This window comes from Somniosus microcephalus, chromosome 3 (assembly GCF_052327205.1).
Source record: "Somniosus microcephalus isolate GS21.2 chromosome 3, FLI_Smic_1.0, whole genome shotgun sequence".
Lineage (NCBI taxonomy): Eukaryota > Metazoa > Chordata > Chondrichthyes > Squaliformes > Somniosidae > Somniosus > Somniosus microcephalus.
The window spans coordinates 269,875,155-269,887,792 of NC_140989.1; the positions used below are offsets into that span (position 1 = coordinate 269,875,155).

Genomic DNA, 12,638 nt, shown 5'->3' on the forward strand with positions numbered 1-12,638 from the left:
CCCGCTTTAAGAGCTGACCGGCGCCAGCGTGTCTGCCTTCATTCAGAAACTCCCCGCACCTGCGCTGCGCCCGCCCTCGGTGTTAGCACCCCGGATCGCCAGCTTAGCACCTTAAGATAGTCGTGCATCGCCTGCTTTAGCGCAGCTGCAACCTCTTGGGGCGATGCAACTGAATATCGGCGAGGGTGGCGCTAAGTTGCGCCGGGCGCAAACTTTAGCCACCGCCCGGCTGTAGCGCCCCAAACGTGGCTATACTGAATTTCTAGGCCCTAATCCTTACTTATTGATTTACCTCATCTTATGTCTTAATCATTTCACCTTAGTGGTGTCCTGCACTATGGTCCTTGGGCTTTCGCCTAGGTTTCTCAGTTTAAAAAAATCATAACAGATAATAGAATGAGAAAAAAGTGAGGAAGATAGTAATAGACTTCAAGAGGACATAGACAGCTGCTGGAATGGGCGGGCACATGGCAGATGAAATTCAACACAGAAAAGTGTGAGGTGATACATTTTGGTTGGAAGAATGAGGAGAAATACATGCTAAATGGTACAATTTGAAAGGGGGTGCAAGAAGAGAGAGACCTGGGGGTGCTTGTGCACAAATCTTTGAAGAGAAAATGGCAGCTATGTTGCTTTTTGGCATAATCATAGAATAATACAACACAGAAGGAAGCAATTCGGCCCATCAAGTCTGTGCTGGCTATTTCGAAGAGCAATCCATTTAGTCCCACTCCCCTGCTCTTTCCCCATACCCCTGCATTTGTTTCTCCTTCAAGTATTTATCCAATTCCCTTTTGTAGGCTACTATTGAATCTGTATCCACCACCCTATCAGGCAGTGCATTCCAAATCCTAACCACTCGTTGCGCAAAAAAGTTTTTCTGCATGTCACCTCTGATTCTTTTGCCAATCACCTTAAATCTGTGCCTTCTTGTTATCGACCCTTCAGCCATTGGGAACAGTTTCTCTTTATTTACTCTATCTAAATCCTTCATGATTTTAAACACCTCTATCAAATCTCTTCTTAGCTTTCTCTGCTTCAACGAGAACAACTTCAACTTCTCCAGTCTATCCACGTAACTGTATTCCCTCATCTCTGGACCCATTCTAGTAAATCTATTCTGTACCCTCTCCATAGCCTTCAGTGTGGTGCCCAGAATTGGACACAATACTCCAGCTGAGACCGAACTAGTGTTTTATATAGGTTTAGCATAACTTTCTGGCTTTTGTACGCTATGCCTCTATTTATAAAGCCCAGAATCTCATATGCTTTATTAACTGCTTTGTTAACCTGTCCTGCCACCTTCAAAGATTTGTGCACAAGCAGGTCTCTTCTTGCACCCCCTTTAAAATTGTACCATTTAGTGTGTATGGTCTCTCCTCATTCTTCCCACCAAAATGTATCACCTCATACTTCTCTGCATTGAATTTCATCTGCCATGTGTCCACCCATTCCACCAGCCTGTCTATGTCTTCTTGGGAGTCTATCACTGTTGTTGTGTCTGTGTGTTGATAGAGACACTGAAGACAGCAGTTGGTTTCATAGGTGTTTACTAAACAAAGTCTGGAGGGGAACTAACTGATACAACACAATATACAGGCTTATATAGCCCGAGTGGCCATTACTGGCATTACAGTACACCTGGGGCTCTTAAAGGCACATACACTACAATTCCTCCCCTTTTAGCCAACCATAATATTTTAAGTAATTATTAATTACATGTTACAAGAAAAATAATCTACACATTGCTGCAGTTAATTAATTATAAGTCAGTCTCTCTGGAGGCTTCCTGACTTGGTCCGGATAACGCCTCGGTGGTGTAGTAGTTTCTGGTGGTGTAGTAGGTTCTTTTGGCAAGGCTGATTCGGCTTGCATGCCAGTGTCGGGTTCATCGGGTTCCAGTATCACCAGATCGGAGGTAGATATGGGTATCTCTACTTCATCGTTAGGCGTATAGAGTTGTGGTGTAGGTTGTCCCTTTTCGGATGACTCTATGATTTGGTCAGCATGGCGCCTTATTATGCTTTCTCCGATGTCCACGGTATACATCAGTGGTCCTAGTCGTGTGCAGATAGTTCCAGGCTGCCATTTCTCGGTACGGTAGTCCCGGGCCAAAACTTGTTGACCTATCTGGAAGGTTCTAGTTGGCCTTTCAATCATGCCTTGAAATTGCCGGTTCTCCACGTCCCTTCTGATGTTGGGCTTGATCAAATCCAGCCGGCATCTTAGGCTTCTATTGAAGAACATCATGGCGGGAGTTTGGTTTGTAACCATATGTGTTGCATTCCTGTATGCGAACAAGAAGTTATCCACCTTGTGCTGAAATTTTATGTCTTCATTACTCATGGCCTTGATGGCCTTCTTGAAGGTCTGGACAAACCTTTCAGCCAATCCATTGGTGGCGGGATGGTATGGGGCGGACGTGTAGTGCTTAACCCCATTGTTTTTTAAGAACTTCCTGAATTCTTCGGACACAAATTGCGGTCCATTATCAGAACAGATCTGTTCCGGCAGCCCATTCCTGGCAAATATGGTCCTTAATACTGTGATGGTTTTTTCCGTGGTGGTGGAGGACATCTGTATTACCTCCGGCCACTTGGAGTGTGCATCAACCGCGATTAAGAACATTGAGTCCATAAATGGACCAGCAAAGTCGATGTGTACCCTTTGCCAGGGAGATGAGGGCCACTCCCATGGATGTAGAGGGGCTTGGGGCGGAGCGTTTTGGACCTTCTGGCATCCTAGGCAGCTCTTGGTCATTTCTTCGATGTCTCCATCGATACCTGGCCACCATACAAACGCCCTGGCTAGGTTCTTCATTTTCACTCCACCCAGATGCCCCTCATGAAGCTCCTTTAGAACTTTATCCTGGAGTTTGGGTGGAATCACCACTCTGGATCCACACATCAAGGTTCCTCGGCACACTGACAGCTGTTCTCTTCTTTGCGAGAATGCTGGCAACAGTGGTTCGCCATGTGCTGGCCATCCCTTCACTGTTAAATCGTAGACTCGTGAGAGAGTCGGGTCATTTCTAGTTTCCCTTTCAATGGCAGAATTTGTTACTTGTAGACATTCGACTATGGTAGAGTGGAAAATCTCCACTGGGTCTACGGTAGGTGCTTCTTCTACCGTTGGCAACGGTAGGCGCGATAACCCGTCAGCATTCCCATGCTGTTTGGATCCTTTGTATTCTATGTTGTATTGGTGTGCCCCTAGAAAAAGGGACCACCTCTGTAGCCTTTGCGCTGTCATAATGGGAACACCCTTTTTAGGGTTGAATATGGAGATGAGGGGTTGATGGTCAGTCAACAAGGTAAATTTTTGCCCGTGTAGGTAATGGTTGAATTTCTTCACTCCCCATACCAGGCTGAGTGCTTCCCTGTCGATTTGGGCATAGTTACGCTCAGCTGAGTTCAATGATAGCAAAAGCTATCGGCCGTTCCGAGCCATCAGGGAATTTATGCGATAATACTCCTACGCCGTAAGGGGATGCATCGCACGCCAGTCTGATTGGCAGTGATGAGTTGTAATGAGCCAAAACTTCTTTGGACGTGATTAAGACTTTGCATTTATGGAAGGCACGTTTACAGTCTTCGCTCCATTTCCAAATTACTCCTGTTTGTAGCAGTTCATTAAGAGGGTGTAGAAGAGTTGATAAGTTCGGTAAAAATTTATGATAGTAATTTATTAATCCCAGGAACGACCTTAATTGTGAAACATTTTCAGGTGCTGGGGCTTTTATGACCGCTTCAATTTTTTCAGGTGACTTATGCAACCCTTCCTTATTAATTATGTGGCCACAATATGATATTTGATTTTGGAAAAATTCGCACTTGGGGCGATTTGCTCGTAGGCCCCGTTCTCTCAGCCTAGTGAGCACCTGCTCCAAATTGGCAAGGTGCTCGTTGTCGTTTTCTCCTGTTACAAGGATGTCGTCTAGGTAGCATTGAGTCCCCGGAATCCCTTGGAGGACTTGCTCCATAGCTCTTTGCCAGATAGCTGGAGCGGATGCTACTCCGAAAACCAGTCGATTGTACTGGTACAGACCTTTGTGTGTATTTATCGTGAGCTTTTTTAGAGGCCTCTTCAACCTCCATCTGTAGATATGCCTGTGCCAAGTCAATTTTGGTGAAACGTTTCCCTCCGGATAGTGAGGCGAAAATATCTTCTATCCTCGGAAGAGGATACTGTACCGTGTGAAGGACCGGGTTTACAGTCACCTTGAAGTCTCCACAGATGCGAATTTTTCTCTGTTCTTCAGATTTATCATTATTCAATGCTTTCTTCATGACTGGAACGATGGCCATTGCCCACTCGCTCCAATCTATTTTGGATAATACGCCTGCCTTTTCCAAATTCTCCAGCTCTGCCTCGACTGCTGGACGAATTGCGTATGGCACCGGTCTTGCCTTAAAAAACTTGGGAATTGCTGCATCTTCCACTTTTATTGAGGCGGTGATGCCTTTCAAGGTTCCTAGTTTCTCTTGAAACACTTCTTTGGCATTGGCCAAGATGTCTTTTAATCGTTCAGGTATGACGTCATCATCGTTTATTTTCTTACTGGTCACCGTCAGTGCCTGAATGGAGTGCCAGTCTAAACGTATTTTCCTGATCCATTCACGTCCCAACAGCGGTGGACCACCATCTTGTAGAATGTATAAATACAACTTTTGTATTTCCTTGCCGTTGTATACAACAGGCACCCTTATTTTTCCTTTGGGGTATACTTTCTGCCCCGTATATGTTTTCAAGATAATGGATGTGTCTTTTAAAGGTATATGCGGAAATGGCCGCTCGTAATCCCGTCGATTTATGACGGTCAGAGCTGATCCTGTATCTAGCTCCATTTTAACTGGGGACCCTGCTATCGTGAGGGTAACCCAAATGGTCTGGTAATCATCTTTGGCAATTACATTATGTAATTTGAGACAGCTTAGTCTCTTGTTTTCGGAGTCGCTATCGCTCTTCTGGTCTTCGGAGCTACTGTCCATCATCATTTGTACCTTTCTGTACTTTATTGATTTTTTTTTTCCTGTCTGTGGATTTTTTTTGTCCAGATCGGCATACCCGTGCAACGTGTCCAATCTTTCCGCATTGCCTGCATGCTTTGTCCTTGAACCAGCAGTCCCTCTGGTCATGGGTGGATCTGCTGCAGCGACAACATCTCTCTCAACCCTGTGTCATTTCATGGGTGCCGAAGTCCTGTGTCTTTTGTTGTATCTCTGCAGCTCCTCTTGCGGCTGCTTCGTATGATACAGCCATACTGAAAGCCTTGTCCAGTGTTAAATCTTTTTCAGAAAGCAGCCTTTTCTGTGTTCCTTCACTTAAGAGACCGCAGACGAATTTGTCTCGAAGATAATCTGCTAGTCCTACCCCGAATTGGCAGTGTTTTGATAGGTTTCTTAATTCGGTGAGGTAATCAGCGTTACTTTCATTCTTGTGTTGATTTCTCTTGAAGAATTTGAATCGTTCCGCTATCAGCAGCGGTGTTGGGTTTAAGTGCTCCTGTAGGCTATCAACAATTTCTTTAAAATTCTTGTCCTTTGGTTTGGCTGGAGTGATTAAATTTCATAACAGCCCGTATGTCTTTGCGCCCATTAGATTTAGCAGTACTGAAGCTTTTTTTTCATCTTCTATTCCATTTGCGGTGCAATATACCTCCACTCTTTCCAGATATGTGGTCCAATCCTCTATCTCGTTATCAAAAGCATCAATATTGCCAGACTTAGGCATCCTAGAAATAAAATGGCGCTTCCCGCGCTTTTCTTTCTTTTCTGCAGAAAAGATATGGTGCTTCCCGCGCTTCCCCGCCGCTACTGCCGATGACAACGCTGTTTCCCGCGGTTTCCGTTCTCTTTATTTATTTATTTACAGTTGGAGACTCGTTCCCGCCGGACTCTCTCTCTAGGTCTGAACGCCGACCTGCTTGCAGCGCCGGCCGTCTCCCGAGTGCTCCCTCCCCGTTTATTACTGCTTGCCTCCGCCTTCGCTGCTTGGCCTAGCTGTAGAGCCAGCCGCTGGAGCCCCAGCCCGACGCCCAGGAAGGATTATTGCAGTACCTGCCACCAGCTTGGCCAGCTGGTGAAACCACAGCTTTTTCTTTTTCTTGATTTTTCTTCAACTTTGGACGCCAGAGGAATCGATGTCCTTGAGGTGCTGCCGAATTGCAGGTAAGTCCGTTTCCAATTCGTCGCCACTGTTGTGTCTGTGTGTTGATAGAGACACTGAAGACAGGAGTTGGTTTCATAGGTGTTTACTAAACAAAGTCTGGAGGGAAACTAACTGATACAACACAATATACAGGCTTATATAGCCCAAGTGGCCATTACTGGCATTACAGTACACCTGGGGCTCTTAAAGGCACATACACTACAATCACTATCTTCCTCACTGTTTACTACACTTCCAAGTTTCGTGTCATCTGAAAATTTTGAGATTGTGTCCTGTACCTGCAAGTCCAAGTCATGAATGTGTATCAAAAACAGCAGTGGTCCTAGTACTGAACCTTGGGGAATGTCACTGTATACCTCCCTCCAGTCCGAAAAACAGCCATTCAGCACAACTCTCTGTTTTCTATCCCTTAACCAATTTTGTATCTATGCTGCTACTGCCCATTTTATCCCATGGGCTTCAATTTTGCTATCAAGCCTAATATGTGATACTTTATCAAATGCCTTTTGAATGTCCATATAAACAACATCAACTGCACTGCCCTCATCCACCCTTTCTGTTACCTCATCAAAAAACTCAATCAAGTTAGTCAAGCACGATTTGCCCTTAACAAATCCGTGCTGGCTCTCCTTTATTAGTCCATGGCTGTCAATTTTCTCCTGGATTATTGTTTCCAAAAGCATAAAGATTGGAAAGCCGCTGGGATTTTGCTTTGATGTAGAATACTAGTTGCTGGCCAAACCTACATCAGAAGTCTTATTTTCTATTTGTCTATAAGAGAGAAATATTCAGACCTGTAAACTCATTTATTTCCAGTGACAGTTATTGTTCCAGAAAAACTCCAATGGTCTGGCAATGCAACGGACTTTCTGTTTATTTGAGCACAACTTGCCCAAATTGATTGCTTAACTGGCCTGCCGAACCTTCCCAGCATCTCCGCAGGAATAATTATTTGATCTTATTGCAAATCAGTTTCCATGCTGGTTTATAGCACTGGAATCAATACCCGATTTTGATGTGAATTATTCACTCATCGGGACAGGGTGTTTTCTAATCGGCGTGGGTAAATGGCGTTTGACTGCACCAAATGTTACCAAGCTCTGTCAGTGCAGCTGCTGCTCACATCAAAAACACGTCCATGTACTTCTGATGTATTTCTCTAAATGTTGGCTTTGATTCATGTTTCCTTCAGTGAATAAACAAATAGGTACATACATTCCTGTTTTAGATCTTTATCTCATGCACTGGCCTGATGGAATTGCCCTGGGAAAATCTAATCGAGAACTTCGAGCTGAAACTTGGCAAGCAATGGAAGAATTGTATGATGAAGGTGAGTGGCGGCTATTAGCTGGATTATTCAACATATTTTGTGCTGTCATTTACTTTCTTTGTATCTTGAAAATATTATTTTAACCCCTTTAATTAGTGATAGTAGGTTTCAACTACTAGTTTGTATCATTTCCCAGTGTATTTGGGAATTGGATAAATACTTGAAGGAGAAAAAATTGTAGGGATATAGGGAAAGAGCGGGGGAGTGGGACTAACTGGGTTGCTCTTCAAAAGAATCAGCGCAGACTCGATGGGCCAAGTGGCGGCCTCCTGTGCTGTACTATTCTATGATTCTATCATTTTCCAAAATTGGTCTAAGTTTTTTAACTCTGTTTTACTTTGCCTATCCTAGGGGACTACATGACTGGGGTTGGGGGAGGCAGATACAGGTGATGGTGTGCAGAAGTTACAACATGGCAGTATAGGACAGGCTAAGTGGACCAGCTAGTCTTTACCTGTCATAAGAACATAAGAATTAGGATCAGGAGTTGGCCAGATGGCCCTTTGAGCCTGCTCTGCCATTCAATAAGATCATGGCTAACCTTCGACCTCAACTCCACTTTCTCACCCGATCCCCATATACAGGAAACTCTTTGGTCTCCGGCACCGATGGGACTGGGATGGTGCCGGTTGATTAAATATTCCGGATGACGGAGAGGGTTATCTACCGAGGCTATTTTTAAACAAACAAAAATTAAAAAATCAAGAAATGAGCAGTATACAGTAATTGGGTACTCACCTACAGAATGTTGTGTTAAATGGATGGTGGAAGATGCTTGATTAAGTACAGTACTGCCAGTTGAGGGTAATCCATAACTCTTTAATTACTTAACAGTAACACAAAGCTTATACAGTAAACGACTGTATACAGCACGGGAGAGTCAGACTCCTGTTATTGAGGTGTGCCGACTTCCGACAGCGCCAAGAAGCCGAGTAGTGGCAGTTTGGAGAACTACCCCCACTGACTAACTCGGCCACCGTGGGAGACTCGGACTTAGACTCGGCAACATTTCCGGTTATTGAGGTGTTGTTTTCAGAGTATGAATTTTGCCGGTTAATAGAGAATTCCGGATATTTAGGTGCCGTTTAAATGAGAGTTTCCTGTACCTTGATTCCCCTAGAGTCCAAAAATCTATCTATCTCAGCCTTGAATATACTCAAAGACTCAGCATCCAAAGATTCACAACCCTCTGAGTAAAGAAATTCCTCCTCATCTCAGTCTCAAATGGCCGACACCTTATCCTAAGACTGTGCCCCCTAGTTCTAGACTCTCCAGCCAAGGGAAACAACCTCTCAGCATCTACCCTGTCAATCCCCCTCAGAATCTTAAATGTTTCAATGAGATCACCTCTCATTCTTCTAAACTCCAGAGAGTATAGGCCCAATCTACTCAATCTCTCCTCATAGGACAGCCCTCTCATCCCAAGGATCAATCTAGTGAACCTTCGTTGCACCGCCTCTAAGGCATGTATGTCCTTTCTCAGATAAGGAGACCAAAACTGTGCACAGTACTCCAGGTGTGGTCTCACCAAAGCCCTGTACAATTGTAGTAAGACTTCCCTACTCTTGTACTCCAACCCCTTGCAATAAAGGCCAACATGCCATTTGCCTTCCTAATTGCTTGCTGTACCTGCATGTTAACTTTCTGTGTTTCCTGTATGAGGACACCAAAATCTCTCTGAATACCAACACTTAATAGTTTTTCTATTCTTCCTACCAAAGTGAATAACTTCACATTTCCTCACATTATACTCCATCTGCCACCTTATTGCCCACTCACTTAACCTGTCTATATCCCTTTGCAGGCTCATTGTGTCCTCCCCACAGCTTATTTTTCCACCTAGCTTTGTATCATCAGCAAACTTAGATACATTGCATTCGGTCTCTTCATCTAAGTCATTAATATAGATTGTAAATAGCTGAGGCCCAAGCACTGATCCTTGCGGCACCCCACTAGTTACAGCCTGTCAACTGGAAAATAACCCATTTATCCCTACCCTCTGTTTTCTGTCCATTAACTAATCCTCTATCCATGCTATTATATTACCCTCACCATGCTAACATATTACCCCCTTTGTCATACGTTCATTCCAGGTGACTGAGGGGCACAGGCAAGTTGGTGTACCCACGGATGTTCATGCCCACTACTCTCAATATAAGTTTCCGATCTCTGACAGCTCATCAGGGGAGGCCGAAAGTTGGGCTAGATGCTTCTGCAATTGCTGAAGGAAGAAAAAGTAGGATGGTTGCAGAACATCAGTTGCAGAGGCTTAGTGCCAGGCCTTCTGTATGCCCATTTGGTTGGGGGACGTTTTGGAGTACAAGGGAAACCTATAAGAGGGAAAAGGATAAATGACAGGTGGGTTTATTACAAAATCCTGAGAGTTAGGAAATAGTCTGTAGTTCAGTACTCTACTTTATCACATTCCATATCAGAAGTTTGTAAAAAAAAATAACCTGCAGAAATTCTATGATGGAATGAATCTGAATTCTGCATTTTGAAATCGATAACAGGGTATTCAACAGTTTAATAGCATTTGTTGAGTAAATCCTAAACGCTTAACAGTTATTTACTTTTGATACACTCCAGCAGGGTAAAGTAACTAAACAATTGGTTTAAAACATAAACAGAACCTTGCGTACACTTTACTTGGGCGCTGTACCACTTCACAGAGTATAATGGATTTAAAATATACAGACTCTAATTTGCATTTTGTTTCTGGAGAGAAAGATTTATTAGGTGACATAACCTGGTGTAGCTGGAGGCAAATGTAACAAGCTTGCAAGTTTCATGAAATGGGTCCTGGTGTTTCTGAGAGGACAGAAAGCACTGGCAAAATTGTGTTGGGATGCCCAGGCTCAGCAAAGGCCTTTCCTGTGTTCTGTTGCATGTTCCAGTTACCCCAATTTCACAAACAAGAACTTCCATTAATATAGCTGAAAGTGATGTTTAAATATACGTCTGCTCTGTGCGAGGATCCTTGCAGGGAGGAGGAGTGGTGTGTGAGGTTTTATTGCAGATCTTATGGATTGATACATAATGTTGAGGTCTCTCCTCTGCACTAGCTACTCCTGCATTGTGGTTATATTTATCAGAGTCCACTGCTGATTAGCATGTAGGCTAAATTGCATGTTAAGGAAAGTCTGCATCACTGAATGTTTCCAATGACTGTTATAAAGATATTTGTTACCTTTTCGGGAAAAAGAAGTCATATTTCTTGCTCTTTTGAATCTGCTTGGTACTAACCTTCCCTGAACACCTACCGTGGTGACATCGCTAATGGGCAGAGCCATCTGTGTCTCAGAGTGGCCCAATTGATTTTCATTCAGATGGGCCTGCAACCCACTCTGGTGCTAGTCAATGTCAGGAAAAGGTGTTACTGGCTGAGTACTCTTTTCTTGAAGTGCTATTTTGAGGAAATGTAACACATTCAGTTATTCAAATATGCTTTGGGATGTTAGTTTATTCCCCCCAAACTTGCATTTTCCTTCAATTTCTCCATCTTGTAAAAGTGGTGATTCATGCTGAGTAGAATTTTACATGCATCAGCTATCATATGGTACCTCACCCAAGTGGCCAATTTTTGTGTTACATAGATAGTGGATATTTAACTGTGGTGGGGAGTGAGGCATGTATTGTGAGCTCTCTTTCCAGCAGGGCGTCACTGGATATTGATCAGGAGCAGGAACTCTGACTGATTTTCCTTTTCCATGCCCCCCACCCACCATTCAACGTAGGGGGTGGTGAGATCAGTTGCAGCAGCCCATCATCCCCAGCTAAATTTCAGTTAATTCAACAAAATACAATAAGCTCCATTTTACCTTGAATGTAAATAATAGCCGATTTTCTACATTTGTACTGACTCAACCTGCAAATATTTACCTAATTGTACTAGTTTTGTAACCTTGTGTGACCCAGAAACTATCTGCAGACTTTTGTTTCAGTCCCATTAGTCCTATTCAGTCACTGATGGGATAATCTGGGCAGTTTTCACATAAGTATACATGGAAAGGAAAAGAAAAGAGAGTCAGAAATTGCCAAAGGCATACAAATTGGAGCATATTATTTACATAGCTGAGCAGTGAAATGTACAGTTCTCTGGCTTGTGTGAATTGTAAGGGATACCATTTAAAACACTACATTCTTTTCCTTATTTCCACTCCTTTATATGTGCTTAAAAGTATTTATTGAAAATGTAAGAAGTAGGAAGCTTTTAAATGTTCACTTGGATTATATATGTTTTAGATATAAAGTAGCTTTGAAAATACAGTATGCAGCTGTCAAATTGGGAAAAAAATGTTGGTGGAGAAATTTATGATTAAAGAACAGTGTTTGATTATAGTTCCCTTTAAACATATAGGGATTCAGGAAAATAGATTACATCATCATTTTAAACCACATTTATGCTGCAGTTTGCCATCATATGCATAGTTGGGGTGTGGATTTCATATATTTCATGCTATATTTTCTACCAATAAGCAAATGTAGATAAAGTGGTACATTTAAATTTATGTGGAATGCAGGAACTATAGTAAAACAAATTCTATACAGTGGAATTTTTTTTCCGTTACTAATTACAATTAACCTTTATAAAACACTGGTTTGGCCTCAACTGGAGTATTGTGTCAAATTCTGGGCACTGCACTTTAGGAAGGATGTGAAGGCCTTAGAGAGGGTGCAGAAAAGATTTACGAGAATGATTCCAGGGATGAGGGACTTCAATTACGTTGATAGACTGGAGAAGCTGGAGTTGTTCTCCTTAGAGCAGAGAAGATTGAGAGGAGATTTGATAGAGGTGTTCAAAATCATGACGGGTCTAGACAGAGTAGATAGAGAGAAACTGTTCCCATTGGCGGAAAGGTCGAGAATCAGAGGACACAGATTTAAGGTGATTGGCAAAAGAACCAAAGGCGACATGAGGAAAAACTTTTTTACGCACCGAGTGGTTATGATCTGGAATGCACTGCCTGAAAGGGTGGAGGAGGCAGATTCAATCGTGGCTTTCAAAAGGGAATTGGATAAGTATTTGAAGGAAAAAAAATTTGCAGGACTACGAGGAACGGGCTGGGGAGTGGGACTAGCTGAAGTGCTCTTGCAGAGAGCCAGCACGGGCTCGACGGGTTGAATGGCCTCTATC

At 43.2% G+C, this 12,638-nt stretch overlaps 1 protein-coding gene across 5 annotated transcripts in view; it reads left to right on the forward strand.

The window, feature by feature from the left end:
• Positions 1 to 12,638, forward strand: part of LOC147121925 (uncharacterized) — a 173,631-nt gene that overhangs the window by 71,357 nt on the left and 89,636 nt on the right. For 4 of the 5 annotated variants that reach the window (XM_085982470.1, XM_085982472.1, XM_085982474.1 and 1 more), the window contains exon 3: positions 7,400 to 7,501. The exons of the other annotated variant lie outside the window; for it this stretch is intronic. In XM_085982470.1, the coding sequence (XP_085838596.1) occupies positions 7,400 to 7,501 (102 nt within the window). The remainder of the gene's footprint in view (positions 1 to 7,399; positions 7,502 to 12,638) is intronic. 5 annotated transcript variants of the gene reach the window in all.